The sequence below is a fragment of the Pogonomyrmex barbatus genome, unplaced genomic scaffold (assembly GCF_055798465.1).
Source record: "Pogonomyrmex barbatus isolate J1 unplaced genomic scaffold, ASM5579846v1 scaffold8, whole genome shotgun sequence".
NCBI lineage: Eukaryota > Metazoa > Arthropoda > Insecta > Hymenoptera > Formicidae > Pogonomyrmex > Pogonomyrmex barbatus.
Window position 1 is genome coordinate 3580122 of NW_028297182.1, and position 15810 is coordinate 3595931.

The following is a 15810-nucleotide window of genomic DNA, read 5'->3' on the forward strand; positions in this document are numbered from 1 at the left end:
TTTCAAAGAAATATTTATCAGATAGAATAAATTATTATCTTCCTCTTTTTTTTTTATCGATATTGTTTATAATACTTACGTGGCATACAGAGCAGGTCAGGATTGCCGACAAAGTAAGGGTTGCACACACATTTATTTGTTAAAGGATCACACATGGCTCCAACGCCACAGATCACCCCTTCGCAACGCCGTTTACAACGTCCGCTGATGCAAACACTTGGCTCGGCGCATGGGATTTCAGGTGAGCAAACATCCGGAACGCACTGTCCACCAGGGAAAGGATTCCCCATAAAACCTTCGATGCATTTACAAGTCGGTCCGTCGTAGCTAACGATACACTGTGCTCCACCACCGCAAACAAAACCGTCACATTCTAAAATAAAAAGAAACATTCCATTTTACATACACGATATATATAAAATAGCGAGGATTTATATAACAATGAAAATATATTATTAAAATTATCATGGAAAAATTAAAATTAATTAGTGCTTTTGCACTATAAGTAATTATCAAATTTTTTCAAATTTAAACAAAATACGTTTAAAATACAATACATAGCATCTTTTAAAAATTTTTAAATAAAGTTAAAATAATTTCATATGTTATTTTCTAGCTTAATTGAAATTCTTCTTTTATAATATGAAATTATCCAGATCTGTAAAAAATTAAAATAAAAAAAAATTATATAAAATTTATACCCACGTGATACACATTCGTTGTTCTTGCCTTCCGTAAAACCGATCACGCATCTGCACCAGGCCGCGTGTTTATCGGGCTCGCAATACGCATTCGGACCGCAGGGTACATTGTCGCAAGGATTCACGCAACTTCCTTGAACGCATGCTAAATAATTTTCGCAGTCATCATTCGACGAGCACTCGCTCTTGCCAGTCGGGACTCCGGTACAGCCAGCACCGTAAGGATCGCCAATCATTCCTCTGGGACACTCGCACGTGTGATCTCCTTTCGTATTGATGCAATATGCGCCGTGTCCGCAAGGATTATTCGCGCATTCGTTCACGTCGATGCATCCGTGCTGCGGATCACCCTCGAAACCAGCCTCGCACATGCACCGCGGCGGATCGCTCGGCGTGCACCTTGCGTTAATACCGCACGGGAAACGGTCGCAAGGATCTGATAGAATTTATTTAAAATTACGCATCGTTTTAGAGATGTAAGATGTGATGATATTTATGATATTTATTGACTTACTCTTGCAGAGGTTTCCATCCAACGGATCCGTGTAGAATGGCGGTGGGCACACACACTCCCCGGGTTGCACGCACTTCTCGTTAGCCTTGCATTCGTGATCGTTGGTACATCTCTTCTGCGCCGGAGAGCAGAGCCCGTTATACGGATCGCCGCCATATCCGTGCGGACATACGCATTGATGAGAACCCGGTAGATTGATACACTCGGCACCGTAACCGCAAATTTGATGGCCCACGATACATTCATTTATGTCTGCACAAAATGACAAGTATTGATTATTATCGCTCGTATTATTATCTCTGTTTATAGATATTATTATATAAATACAACAAAAAAGAAAATTTTTTTTCAAAATAATCATTTTATCGTACCTTCGCAGGAACCGTCAGATTTGGTCGTGTAGCCTTTGGGACAAGCGCAATAGCTGACACCACCGGCAATCGTTATGCACTCGGCACCACTCGGACACTTTTCACCCTTTGAACATCCGGCCAGCATGCATTTACCCTTAACGATCTTGTACGGTGGTTGACATTGACATTCGATACTGTTGCATTCTGCAATATTTTCAATGAAATTTTTCAACTCAGGTTTTTAATTACAATATTATCAAAGTATTAAGGATTATCAAATCGAGAGCTCTACCTTCGCAAAGCGAGAAGGGATTTCCATTGAAGCCTGGCGGACATTGGCACTCGTAGCTGCCAGGGAGATTCTTGCAAATTGCGTTGACACCGCAGGCGGGCTTCTCTCTGAGCTCCATACATTCATTGATGTCTCTGCATTTACCGGTCTCGTGATCGCGCGTGTAACCGCGTTGACAGATGCATACGCTGCTGCCCACAAATTCGTCCTTGATGCACTGTTCTCCAGAGGGACAGGGCGCACTGGGCCCGCACACGTGAGGTGTTTTGGATTTTTGACAACCACCACTGTAAGGATCACCTGTCATGCCGCTCGGACACTGACAAGAGAACGAACCGGGTTCGTTGTTGCAAATTGCACCCGGAGGGCACGGGTTTATCGCGCATTCGTCAATGTCTCGGCAACCGTCCTTCACTCCGGGCTTTCCAGTGTAGCCGTTGCTGCAAAGGCACGTCGCCACATCGTTCAAGAGCATACAATGCGCGTTGGGTCCGCAAGAAAGATCTTCGCATGGATCTGATCAGATAAATACAGATAAAATTATAGATTGACGATATATTATGCGCGAAGTTAAATCTTTTATATTTAGTATAAAAAAATTCCTGCTGTTTCTAATTTCATTTGAATTCTTTTAAGAGTAAAATGTACATACGTCTGCAATCGTTTCCGACATTAGGCTCAGGACACAGACATCTCTTCTGTGGATCACAAATAGCGTTTCCTGGACAATCGTCATCAACTTCGCATCTGACTATGCCGACGCACTTGATGTAAGGATCGGGATCTGGGATGGTTTCTTCTGGACAAGTGCAAGTGTAAGAACCTTCGGTATTGGTACACGTTGCTCCATGACCGCAAACATCGGATTTGATACATTCATCAATATCTGCATTTATTTAAAATAATATATAAGTAAAAAAGTGCAAAATAATTACTGAATTAACAATTTTGTATAAGTAAACATTTTATGTTAATAATTTTTATAAAAACAAATAAATTTTTGAAAAGTTACAATTATTATTAGTTATTTATCTTACCGATACACTGCTTGAAGGCATTTCCTGAGTATCCAGGTTTACATTGGCAACTAAAACCACCAGGTGTATTCGTGCAAATGGCATTCCTGCCACATCGTCCAGAAGGTCCATTTATCGCATCGCATTCGTTTATGTCTAAATAACAAAAATAAAATTTTATTAAAAAGTTTACTTGTATAAGCGGAAATTTCCATATACATAACAGAATGATTACTAAATGTTTTCAAAGAAATATTTGCTTACCGACACATCCAGCCGCAATGTCGTTTGGATTGAAGGTCCAACCATCTTCGCAAATGCAATAAGCTTCGTGACCGTCCGCCTTGCAGAAGGCATGTTCGCCGCAAGTTACCTCATCGCATGGCGCTGCAATGAAAAATATAATAATAATAAAAATTATGATAAATAATGTCTTTTCAATTCAATAGGAATTCTTCTTTCTTTGCAGTCTTTTTTATTTGCAAATTATTCTTTTGTAACATTTTCTTTCTTTTGTTTCATTTTGAACATTTTAGTTTCGAAAATATATGTATATGTTGGAAATATATTAAGATTACCTTTGCACGGTATATGGGGTGGAGTACCAACAAATCCAGACTCGCATTCGCAATGATAGCTTCCCCGAGTATTTGTACAGATCGACGCAGGTCCACAAGGATTAGTAAGACACTCGTCCAAATCTACGCACTCGGCACCGACGGCCTTGAAGCCATCCTTGCAGAAGCACTGTCCCTCGATGCACTCGGCATTGTTGACGCAATCGAAATTCGATTTACAAAGAGTCGTCACGTCGGTCTGAAAATAATACGAAGATGTGACACTTTATCATTCCGTATCTATAATTCTTCTCGTGTTCAAAATTATACTTGAAAACCAGAACCGGTCCTATCCGCCAGACTAGAGAATTATTTTCTAAACGCGCTAATAAGAAATGTGCATTCACAATAAATAGAGCTATGAGCTCAGTTTCTTTTTAAGTGACAAAAATAGTTTTGGCTTTGGAAAAGAGCTAAACCGGTTCACGTTCGTCTTATTATGTGCGCGACGCCACTTTCGTTTTGTTTGCCACCTTTCTTTTATCCGTCGCCTTCGTAGAAAAAAACCGGTCACAGCCGGTCACTCGAGATGAAGTAGATCTCCCTTTGAAATGTTTGTCTCGGGATATCTCTCGCATGGTAGATCTTGTTCGCATACGTATGTATGAGATGACTCCAAATAGGACACAATGAGGTTATTGAATTATTACCTGATCGCATGCTACTGCCGGACTGGGGCTGGCACTGTACCCCGGCGGGCAGAGGCAATTGTAACCGGGTACTTCGTTTTTGCAAATCGCATTTCTTCCACAAGGATTGTCCAAAGCCGTGCACTCATTGATATCTAGGAGAGAAAGGACAGAATATCGTGATAACAATAAAAATCCCAAGATCACGTAAATATACAAAGAGACAGAATTGATTCTTAAGTATTACAGAAAAATCTTATACTCTGAAAAGAATATAGATGCAACAATAAGCAAATTTTAATGTGCACAAATGAGCGAAAATGAAGAAAATGTCGTGATAAATATAAATTAAAGTCACATTAGTGTGGAAACAATGCATTTTAGTGCCCGGAGTTCTCGAAACCGCGACTCATCGAGATCACGCGGTCAAGATACCTCCAAACAAGGATGAAGGGAAACAAGTTGGAGAAGGAAATTATTATTAAGCTAACCGCTGCACTCCTTGAAAGGGTCGCCGGTGTAATCCGTCTTGCAGCTGCAGACGAAGCTGCCGATCGTGTCGATGCACTCGGCGTTCTCGCCACAGGGGTTGCGCTCGCATTCGTTCACGTCTGTTAATCAACATTGTTAATCACAGGATGAGTATTATGGCATGCGGTGTGACAAAGGGTGTTACATGAGAGAGTTTGGCTATGACTGACTTTCGCATCGGGTTAGTCCCTGACCGACGAAACCCAGCGGGCAAATGCACTTGTACGAGCCCGGGACGTTGATGCACCTCGCGTTGGCCGCGCAAGCGTCTCCGCCGACGCACTCGTTCACGTCGACGCAACCGTGAGCAGGATCCATCCTGTAGCCGGCGTGGCATCTACATTCGTAGCTACCCTCGGTGTTGATGCACTCCGATTCCGCGGCGCAGGGCGAATTCTCCTCGCATTCGTTCACATCTGCCGGCGACGGTTAGTTAATGGGCTTGACAGAGACGCGCGATCGCGGAAATGTATAAATTCAAGCCGCGCTGTCATGTCAGTCACAAACATGTCACATACATACAGATTAACTACAGAATCTGAATTTTTGAAAAATTGCCACTTTTCATCGATCGAAATAAACTCTTTGTTAAGTTGCCGTTAAGTTGTATCATGATGGTGTAAACGATGTTACGTTAGGTGATGATTAATAATGCACATATAACACCTCAGTTATTTAACACTCCAGGTATTTCCACGCCACAAACAATTTTAGACTTTACTCACCATTTGTAATGAGTTGTAATTGTAATTATTGAAAATTCTCGAGACTTACCGTGGCAACCTGTCATTGGATCACCGTCCATTCCATCGGGACAAGAACATCGGAAGCTACCATGTATGTTCGTGCAAAGAGCGGAACGTCCGCAAGGACTCCTCAGGCATTCGTCGACGTCCCTGCACTGCTCCTCGGGACTTCCGTCGTATCCTTCGGGACATTCGCACTTATGCGCGCCTGGTAAGTTCACGCATAATGCACCCCTTCCGCAAGCACCCTCGTATTTGCATTCGTCAATATCGATACACTAGACAGATTTAAATTTTACAAATAAGCCTATAATTACATATTCCATTAATTGAACAATATTTAAAATTTATCAATATTTTTTGTTATGTTATAATGTTAGTCATACATATAAAAAAATGTATATTTTATAATAAATTTTTATTTTTTTAATATAAAATTTAAGAAAACCTAGACAAACTTCATGATAAACGCCTAAACTTCATATCATTGTTATTTATATAATTTAACCACCATTATCACGCTCAAAATTATAAATACAAATATTTTTAGTCGAAATTTGTCAATATATACTTTCAAATACAAAACGTTGGTTTTAACCAACTTACATCCTCCAGAAGGTCCTTCGTCGTAACAAATGATTGTGATTATTAAAATTAATATTTCCAACGTATCGGATAAATACTCAAAAAAAATTTCCACGGTAAGACAATTGAGTCGCAAACGTGTTATTATCCACTTTAATCTCCAACTTGTCTTTTTCTTGGCTTCGCGTTCATCGTCGATATACTCACGCTGTTGAACGGGTCTCCCGTGAATCCGTCTTGACACGTGCAAGTATAATTGCCGGGTGTGTTGTGGCACACGGTATTGTCGCCGCATGCGCCTGGTATCGTGCACTCGTCCACGTCCTCGCAATGCACCTCGCCGTCGCCGATGTAGCCGGATTTGCACTTGCACAGGAAGTTCGAGGGTAGATTGCAACACTCGGCATTCTCGACGCAACGCCCGGCGATCTTTGGATCGTCGCATTCGTTGATATCTACGCACGTAACATCGTTAGCTCATATCGTTAACGAAACAGGCCCACGGTCTGTTGTTTAACGCACGAAGGGATAATTACCCTCGCAATGAAAGCCGTCGCCTTGGTATCCGGGAAAGCAGGAACATTGAAAGCTGCCAAGAGTATTTGTACAGTGGGCAAATATATCACAGGGCCGATATTTACACTCGTTCTCGTCTGTAATTTTTAATTCAGTTGTTTATATAAATTATTATAGATTAGCGTTTATTATGTAATTAGATAAGATTTAATAGAACATATATGTGTAACGTATAGTTACATTGTATTAATCCGAATGGTTCGCATGTAAAAAATGCATATGCTTATTGCTAAATGAGTATTAAATAAGATTTCATAGTAAACGACAGTATGACAAAATGACATGAATAATTCAACAAACCTGGAACTTGACAGTTACATCCTCCAAATCCATCGTTACAGTGACAGACCGAATCCAGACAGACACCGTTTTGACATTTGGTGCCGTCTTCTTTTGTACAGTCGTCTGCAATTTTTTTTTAATTTTGAATAAATTTATTATATTATGCTTCATGCTAGAATATACCTTAGTTTTGATTTTAATACTTTACATTACAAGAGAAATCTGCTGAATCTATATATATATATATATATATATATATCTTTTTAAATTTTCGCAAAAAATATTTATTAATATTTTTAAGTAAATGATACTGATTTTTATATTTTAATATATGAATTAAAATTTAGTTTTAGTTACGTAGATAAGTAGTTAACGATTTTATCTACGCGCGCGAGCAATGTGATATATTCATTTATAAAGAAATATCCTGTACGAGAAGCACGAGCCATTTTTGTTGGCCATTAAGTAAGATTATCCAAGAAAAAGGGACGGATAAATTGCGACTATAAGCCATCGACTAATCGCGCAATTTTCTCTCGCCAGGCCTAATCGCCGGTCGAACATCGAAGTTTTTCTCACAGGCCGCGAAGCCGCGATACGTTCAGAAGATTTGAGTAACGTGATCCATCGGCTCATCAGCGTCTCGGCAACGTCAATTACGGTCTCCATCGCGAAGATAACGTCTACGGAAAATGAGAATAAAATTCCGCGGCTAATTGCGGACTCGCGGGCGTGACTCGGTACAATGTGAAATAATGACGCGAGAAGAGATCTCCCTTAATTGACCCGACGAGACGTGACGCTTAACGCGTTCCTGCGGTTTGTGTACGACGCGAGAAGGAAAATTACTTAGCGACCATAATGACATCGAGAACGACGGCATGACGTGAAGAAACAACGGAAATGTTAACGACGGGTGCGTCGCGAATGTCGTGCGACGTCACCCTTTCCTGCCACGGCGAGGTGGCACGGGATTACTCCTGACGAATTGCCTGACGAGGTTTCCTCCGAGAGGAAATGTCTTTTTCTCCCAAAGGTTACTCACCTGTACACTTTAACCTGTTGCGCTGCTCGTCTGCGCCCTGATAGCAGTCGGCGCGATGGTCGCAGAGCTTCGAGAGCTCGAGCAGCTGAAGGACGTCCGTCGACTCGTTGACTTGGCAGCCAAAGTAGCCGTCCTCGAGGTTCAGGAAGAATACTTCTCGCCTCGATCCACGGCCGAGTCCGTTACGAGATTCGACCTGAAAGATCGCGGAATGGATTTTATTTTTCTCTTGGATATCATCAATATACAATTCAATTGTCTATTTGTTAATTTAACGTATTTGTTATGTCTATTAATCATATTTGCATTCTATACAGCTTAATAATTTTTTATATTTAATTAATGATCTCTAAGTCAAATGGAAAAGTAGAAATAAGTTGATTAATTTCTTCGCTTTCAGGAAGGAATTATTTCTCAAAGGAATTAAAATGTCTAGAAAACTGTCTCCTTACCAGATACGAAGATAGAAGTATCCACGTCAGCAACGGCCAAAGATGTTTCATCTTTGCTGTAAAAAAAAAAGACATAAATTATGTTTAAATTAGTCATATTCTACCATTCCGCGCGAGTCAAACGCGTAATTTTGATTTTATTATTAACGACGCGCGGAAGTTTTAGCGGTGACCAAACGCTTCGGCGGAAGGCACGTTACGGAAGAAATTTAAATAGATTCCTAAACACGCGCGTAACACGATGACTTCACGCGAGCATCACCGGTGGTAATTGCGTCATCGCGAATTTACAAGTGGTTTCGCAAAAAACGGCACCACTTCGCGGCACCCCGGGAATGATTTTTCACGATCGCACCATATCCTCCAGGCGAGAGGGAGAGAAAAAGAATGGTAGGAAGCCGCTCGAACATTCCCCGTGATGTTCACGGCGTATAAATCACATGGAAAGCACCGTGGTTGCGGGAAATGGTCGGAAAATCAAGCGTGGATACAAAACCGCAAGAAACCGTCGAACATTTTTCATACACAACGGATAAACCTACACCAGACGAACACCTGTTCGACGAGCGAGCCGGCCGCTCTAACGTGTGGCTAATTCACGAATGTGCGACTGGGGAAGTCGGTTGATCCATCAACCCCGGTATGTAGACCACGCCAACGTGTGGAAACGTCAATTTTGCGTCTTTTCATGGGCATTCCGGTAGCTTAAGCGCGATAATGTTTCGGAACAGGCATAAGTAAAACGCGTGCGAATCGTTGAATAATTGCTAATGACGTGGCATCAATAGTGTTCCCGATGATAAATGGAAAATAAATCTTTTCATTAGCGACAAGCTATTAGTGACATCAATGGTCATTATTTTTTTTTTTTTTACATTCTCTTCTACATTATGTATCTTAGAGATTAACGATGTGATTGAAATATGATTTTTGTGAATTCTTACATCGTTATTTTAAGCGTCTTCTCAGGCGCGTTTCGATGATCTGTAAAATGTGCGGCTCGGCATAATGAGGAAGCGCGCGTTTTGATAGCGATATTGATAGAGATGGAATTCGTTTCAGAGACGGAAATCTAAATCCTCGCGTATTCGCGATGAAGCGGTAAGCGTTTCCTGTTTACCATCCTCCTCTCTTGCAATTCCGCCCGCAGACATTGAACTGTAAACGCAATTTTCGCGAAGATAACGTCCTCGATACGTGAGAGAGATTTCTCGTTTCTGGACCTCTCTCTCTCTCTCTCTCTCTCTCTCTCTCTCTCTCTCTCTCGTTAAGACGAACGAGCAAACGCGCTATGTGCGCGCGCGAGCAACGAGAGAACAACACAATAAGTTAGAGCCGCGGCGATCAACCTGGAGCGGTGAAATGTTAACGACTGCACACGCGGCCAAGCTCGCAAGGAGGACCGGAGGGTGAGAGGGAGGAGGGAAAGAAGGACGTGCGTTCGCCAAGTCGGATGAAGAGGAGGAAGAGAAGCGGAAAGAGTGCGAGGGAGAACGAGCGGTGAGGCCGGGAGAGGAGAGAAGAAGCGAAGGAACGCGTAATAAAGGAGGGCGTGCGAGTGCGATGCACCTGTAGCCCTCCTTGCCCCTCGACCACCACGCATCGTCGCCGAGTCGTCCCTCCGCCGTACCCCTAACTCGTCGAGATACATAAAACCCGCAGCTGCGGCGCGCGGGCCGCCGACCAACACAGGGGAACCTGTGAGCTCCCTTGTTTTAATTTTGTCACGGAAGTCGGCCACCCTACCGCGCCGGCATATTTTTAGGTCTGGTTTTACTTCCGCAGTCCCACGGTCAAGGTCCTTGAAATCTAGGGCTTAGATATGCTTAAAACGGAAAGTAAAGCTCGCCGAGACGTGAAGGAAATTGACGTTCGATAATAGAATTTCACATGAGTGTATTCAGGAGGAAAGTTTGGAAAGTTTAAATCCTCCCCCCACGAAATTAAAAAACAAAGTTAAAGTAAAATTAAAATTATGATTAACAAGATTGAATATTTTTCTCATTTAAAATCAAGAACGAGGAAATAATCTGAGTTCTAAAATATTCAAAAAAGTAATTTATTAAGGCAAAAAATTATTGCTTATGTATCAATAGAATTGATAAAACACTCCGAACAATCCTGGATACGCCCATGGAATTTTACGTCAGTTCATTAAAACCATGCAACATTTATATGCTTAATACATTAGGTCTCTCATTTTTTTTGTTAATTCTTACAATAGAAAAATATATCACTCGATACTTTGTTTGTGTTTTAGCCTTTGCGTTTATGCCTTTAATGGTATCACGAGAGTTATTATGAAAGTAAAAAGATGATTGCATAACGGTTTACGACTTGCGCATACATATGAGAGAAGTGTTTATTTTGTAATCAGTCTAACAGGTTAATTATTTGCTATAAATAATATTTATTTTGTTTTACAAAATTACGCGTCAATTCGATACGTATGCATGTAATAATCCCTCGACAGGCATAACAACACCTACACAAATTAATTTTAATATCGACAAAGTACTAATGTTTCTCTTGCGCATAACGAATAACGGATTTGCTTGTTTATCATAAGCTCGTTACGCCTGTAATTATTCCCACCAAGATAAAACATCTCATAAATTTATTTGGTCTATAAATTGTAACGTAAATACACACCGATAGAAAGGCAAAGTCGCATCGCGATCGTTCTTCGGCTCTGACATCGATTTTTTTAGCCGCGAGCGATTGACACAGTTACATCGGTTTTTGTCGGTGCCTCTTTAGCATATCTGCATGTCGCAATCTCACAATTGACTAGTCGGTAGCTGTCGGCCGTAATCCAGCCACGCGATTGTACACTTCAATTTTGCATTACATCTACATGCGACACACGAGCGGATAAATTACAAAGCGTGTTTATATGAAGCACGCGAAACGCCTACGCGCGATACTGCGATACGAATGCTGAAGTGACCACGACTTTGTCATCGGCTAAAACGAGACAAATTAACTCACGCGACAACAAGACTTAATCGAAGAAGCCGCTCTCCGATGTCAAAATACAACATTAATTTCTCAAATTTACCCAACATTTTTACGTTACATAATAATATTTACGCAATCCCGGCTTTTCATAGCGATTATTTTTAACTACGCACACTTAATTAACACTGTGAAGTCTTTATTGTCTAAGGATATTTAACGTCAAACAAAAAAATATCTTCAAGCGCAAAGTGAGCAAATCACAGCGTCCAATTATGTCTTACGTTAGATTAGAATTTTACATGGGTGACGTCACGTCGCTGCGTTGAATAATCGCGAACCGACTTAATTGACAATTCCGCCCGAAATAGATATTTCAGGTCAATAACGACTCCGGTTCGCGAGTCATCGGCTTCACGGATTTCTTCTTTATTATACTGCCTCGCCCACGAGACTCTCGGTTTATGGAAGCTTGCAGGTCGGGAACGACGTATTTGCGCACCGCCGTGAAAGTGTCTACATGTGACTAGAGAAACATCCTGGGTCCGCATTATTCTTTATTCTTTTGCGTGTACTTGAGGCCAGGGGTATATCCCACGCGTACAAAAAAGAGAGAGAGAGAGAGAGAGAGAGAGAGAGAGCCCGAAGTTACAGCTGACGCATTTAAAATCCTGATGCATCAAAAGTAATAAGATTATTCGTTAACTGTCAACAGCTGTCGTGCATGCGTACGACGTTATTTGCAACCCACTCGATATTACTCACCGTTCACAGAAACCATTAATCCAATATACTGGACAGAATCAAAATTCAAGCATTTTCTCTCGAGTATGGTCTCTAAGTAGCAAAATCAAATTAAGAGGCCAAAAAGAATGTCACTTATATTTGTATGCCACACATACATCAATGACTCTTATGGCCATACAAACAGTTGACATAAATTATTGAGAGATGTTTTATTGATTAGAGAGATATAGTCAGAAATTAAATACATACTTTATTATTATATTATATTGGCTATATTTTAAGTCAAATTATATTGGCTATATTTTCACCGCCAAAATATATTTTATGGCAAAATTAGTATTTTTAGGTGGTAACAAACACAAAGCGTCTTATTTTCATCGCATAGATTAGTTTGCATGACTTCTCAAAGTAATCGCGACGCCGATCCTTTAACGACAGACCTTTATGACTTCGTAATGTCGCCTGCGAACGAATTTGCATGTTTAGCACCCACCGTCGGCGATTTAATTGCATAACTGCGCCGCGCTAAGTCTTCCTACGTGCGGCGCTGATTTCACGCACGAACCTCTTTACGCACTTGCGTAATTCCTCGGCAAAGTAATGCAAACGAAGAAGCTTCTTTTGTACGAATGCATTTTCTTTGTTGGATCGATCGCGCGACGAGGTTCCTCATTTTCTGGTAAATATCAAATCTACCCAAATCTACGTCGCGTGTAAAGCGCGCCTCAAAATAAAAATAACGGAAATGTACTATTAAATATCCGATACTTATCGTGACAAAGTAATTGATTTAATGAACATGAATGATTTTAATTACGAGATGACAATGGAAGTTGATGGAAATAAAGGAACGGCGCTCAGCAATACCGCAGAGTTCTAATTACTCGGCGTCTTCCTTTCATTTCGCAAATCCGCATCTGTGTCAAGATGCATCTTGCATACGCATATATGAATATTTATTTATATACTTATGTTAATTATAGACAGAGAGACACGAAAACGTGTGCGAGGCTTTCTCCTCGTCGCACTTGTCAGAATTTGCGTCTCTACGCGATATAAAAATGTATGACTTATGGCTTACGCATCGCGCACGCTTCCGCAAATATAAAATATTTTTTGACAATGTTGACAACGACTGTAAACAACGGAACAACTTTCGTCCTTTGTTTCGTCGAGAGCGAGTACGGTCGTTTTCGTCTAAAAAATCAGCACACGAATCGTCGGATCTGAATTCATAATTTCAGATAACGGTTTTCGCGGGGAAGAGAGATAGCGGGGCGGGAGGGAGGAGGAAGAAATCCTGTCCGAGGAGTGAGGTAACCCGCGCGACGTACGGAATTTCGTAAAACGAAAGACGAAGCGAAAGACGCCGCTTCTGCTCGCGATCATATTTCACTCTGAACTCAATGACGTGACTCTTGTCGAATCCGTCACAATTCGTATAATTTGCAATGTCCCCCCTCTCCTCACCGGAAAACCGCGTCCTCCGTTCTTGTAACACCCGCCGTTGTACACTGATTATCTTCAATTTCATAATGATCCTTGAGCGCGCGGAGGAAGTTTAGGTCGATATCCTTCGTGCAGATGGCTGCCAATCGCGTCAAATGATAGACGATGTCCACGGTACGGGCATTAAAATACAATTTCGCCACGCATCATCGCCAGAGTCGCCGATAAAACGATCGGAGTAACGTAATGAGTCGGATATGGGCGGTGTTTAAACTTTGACATAAAGCGCCGTGTGTTTTATGGAAAGGTCCCTACATCGCATAATCCATCAACTCCGATGCAATCCAAGTAGTATTATCCTTTGATCGCTATTATCCGCAAACTATTTCGAATAAATCCTTCCGCGATAATACGCGCAACGATATGATATTGGCAATTACTGTTATTTCCACAGCGGCGCGCATTACACTTTACAGAAGCAATAATATTCAATGAATTTCAATCGCATCACGCAAATAGGAAATACAAATAAAGATGCGATAAAATTCATCAGTTTGATGAATTAAATGATGATATTAAAAATAATTAATAATACTAAGGTTAAACAATTGTTCGTATTTATGCCTTTTGCAATTCTAAGCACATCTAATTAATTTAAACAATTATAATGATAACATTCCTGCATGTTTTAGTAAAGTAAGTTAGATAATTCAAATATTTATGCAGGTATTTATATATAATTATCTTCATAACTACAATTTCTTTCACGATTTCTGATAAACTCTCGTAATTTCTTTTGTTTCTTCTCGTATGGACATGTGGTATTAGAAATGAATGTGATCGGATACCGATTTGACATCTCGGTAGAAAAATCTGGCAGCCTCGACCTGACGCCATATCCGATTAGGAAATCCAAATTCTAACCACGATCGAACGTTGATCGCGCTTGCCTGTGGCAACATCCGGCATGAATCAACCAGGTACAAAGCAGACGGCGATTTAGCCCTAAAACTTACGCCCACTTCGGAGTAACCAAGAGAGCGGCGAGCGAAGCGAGACAGAATTATTCTGCGGCGAAGTGAAAGTTCTTCGGTTACTCTACAAACGAACGGGCGTAAGGCCAAACGGGTGTAGGCCCCGTGTGACCGCCGAATCGATTTTAACATACGTACATATTTGCAAGTAAGTTCGAAAAAAAACAGCGCCGACAGATTCCAACGACGAGACGAGAAAAAAACGGCGTTAAGTCAGAGGGACGATTGTTACAACAAGAATTACGTTCGTGATATAAGCTATGATTAATTAACTTTAAAATAAGTGTGACTCATACTTTTGCAGCTGTCCGATCGCCATTTATGGCTCATCGTCGTGGAAACAATCAACAGTAGATCTGTTTGTCTATGCAAAATGTGGGAAAAGCACTTGTAAAAACGTTGATCTCATGTGATCGTTATCCATACGTTATCAACGGTGCGGCCAACATTTATCACACTGTTGTTTCAAGTGAATTAATGCAAAAGATGATCTTAGACGACCTTAGTCGAAGGACGGTGATTAGACGGTTGATTCTTGCCGAAACGTCCCATTATCCTGCGGCGAGTCGGTTGCGTGTAAAAGATTGTCGTATTATCCTCAGCACGGGCATTGCTACTGTTTACTGTAGGAAAATACGAAAATGCAAGACGATACTTGTCGCTTGTCATCTAATAGCGTCTATATTTAACGTAGAAAAATAATGATAGATGCATTAACAATGAAATAGTAATTAACTTCGTGGAATAGCGCGATAGCGTTGTTTAACGTAATTCTAATTGATAATAGCTAACAGCTAAGACGGTAAACGTCTCGGTTTATTTGACACTTTAAAATTCGCGCTTTACAGCCTCGCTTCGGCATCACGCACATGTCGAGAGAATCCTCGCGTGGCGCGTCGAAGTTACGCTCGCCTCGAAGTTACCGCTCAATAACGACGCTCGCGCGCAGAGCCGTTATATTTTATATTTTTCCCCGTTTGCTTATTTAAGTACGATTCGCCGATTTGCAGCAGCTTCCGATCGTAAAACGCGTTGTCTAACAGTAAAGCTTGTTGCAACGTGACTATTTTCTACGTGCACGAATGTAGGAAGTAGTCGACTTTCAAGTCATGAAATATAAGAGATATAAGAATAAGAGATTATCATATTATCAGAAATCGGAACAAAATGTAAAAAAAAAAATTAAATTTGTAAAGAGCAATGAAAAAAAGTACAAAAAAATTAAACTCACATCAAACACTGAGTACAAATTCTAAGAATAAATGATTTCTGCTCCTTGTATT

General features: G+C 40.9%; 1 protein-coding gene across 1 annotated transcript in view; it reads right to left on the reverse strand.

Moving 5' to 3' along the window:
- Window positions 1-15810, reverse strand: part of dpy (fibrillin-like protein dumpy) — a 97267-nt gene that overhangs the window by 64723 nt on the left and 16734 nt on the right. The window contains exons 2-19 of the mRNA XM_089084159.1: window positions 8340-8395; window positions 7888-8083; window positions 6861-6965; window positions 6521-6637; window positions 6192-6439; window positions 5428-5677; window positions 4824-5069; window positions 4614-4733; window positions 4144-4277; window positions 3455-3692; window positions 3141-3263; window positions 2898-3032; window positions 2513-2746; window positions 1861-2376; window positions 1587-1772; window positions 1216-1467; window positions 706-1137; window positions 80-373 (exon numbers count right to left, since the gene is read on the reverse strand). Of these exons, the coding sequence (XP_088940285.1) occupies window positions 80-373; window positions 706-1137; window positions 1216-1467; window positions 1587-1772; window positions 1861-2376; window positions 2513-2746; window positions 2898-3032; window positions 3141-3263; window positions 3455-3692; window positions 4144-4277; window positions 4614-4733; window positions 4824-5069; window positions 5428-5677; window positions 6192-6439; window positions 6521-6637; window positions 6861-6965; window positions 7888-8083; window positions 8340-8395 (3882 nt within the window). The remainder of the gene's footprint in view (window positions 1-79; window positions 374-705; window positions 1138-1215; window positions 1468-1586; window positions 1773-1860; window positions 2377-2512; window positions 2747-2897; window positions 3033-3140; window positions 3264-3454; window positions 3693-4143; window positions 4278-4613; window positions 4734-4823; window positions 5070-5427; window positions 5678-6191; window positions 6440-6520; window positions 6638-6860; window positions 6966-7887; window positions 8084-8339; window positions 8396-15810) is intronic.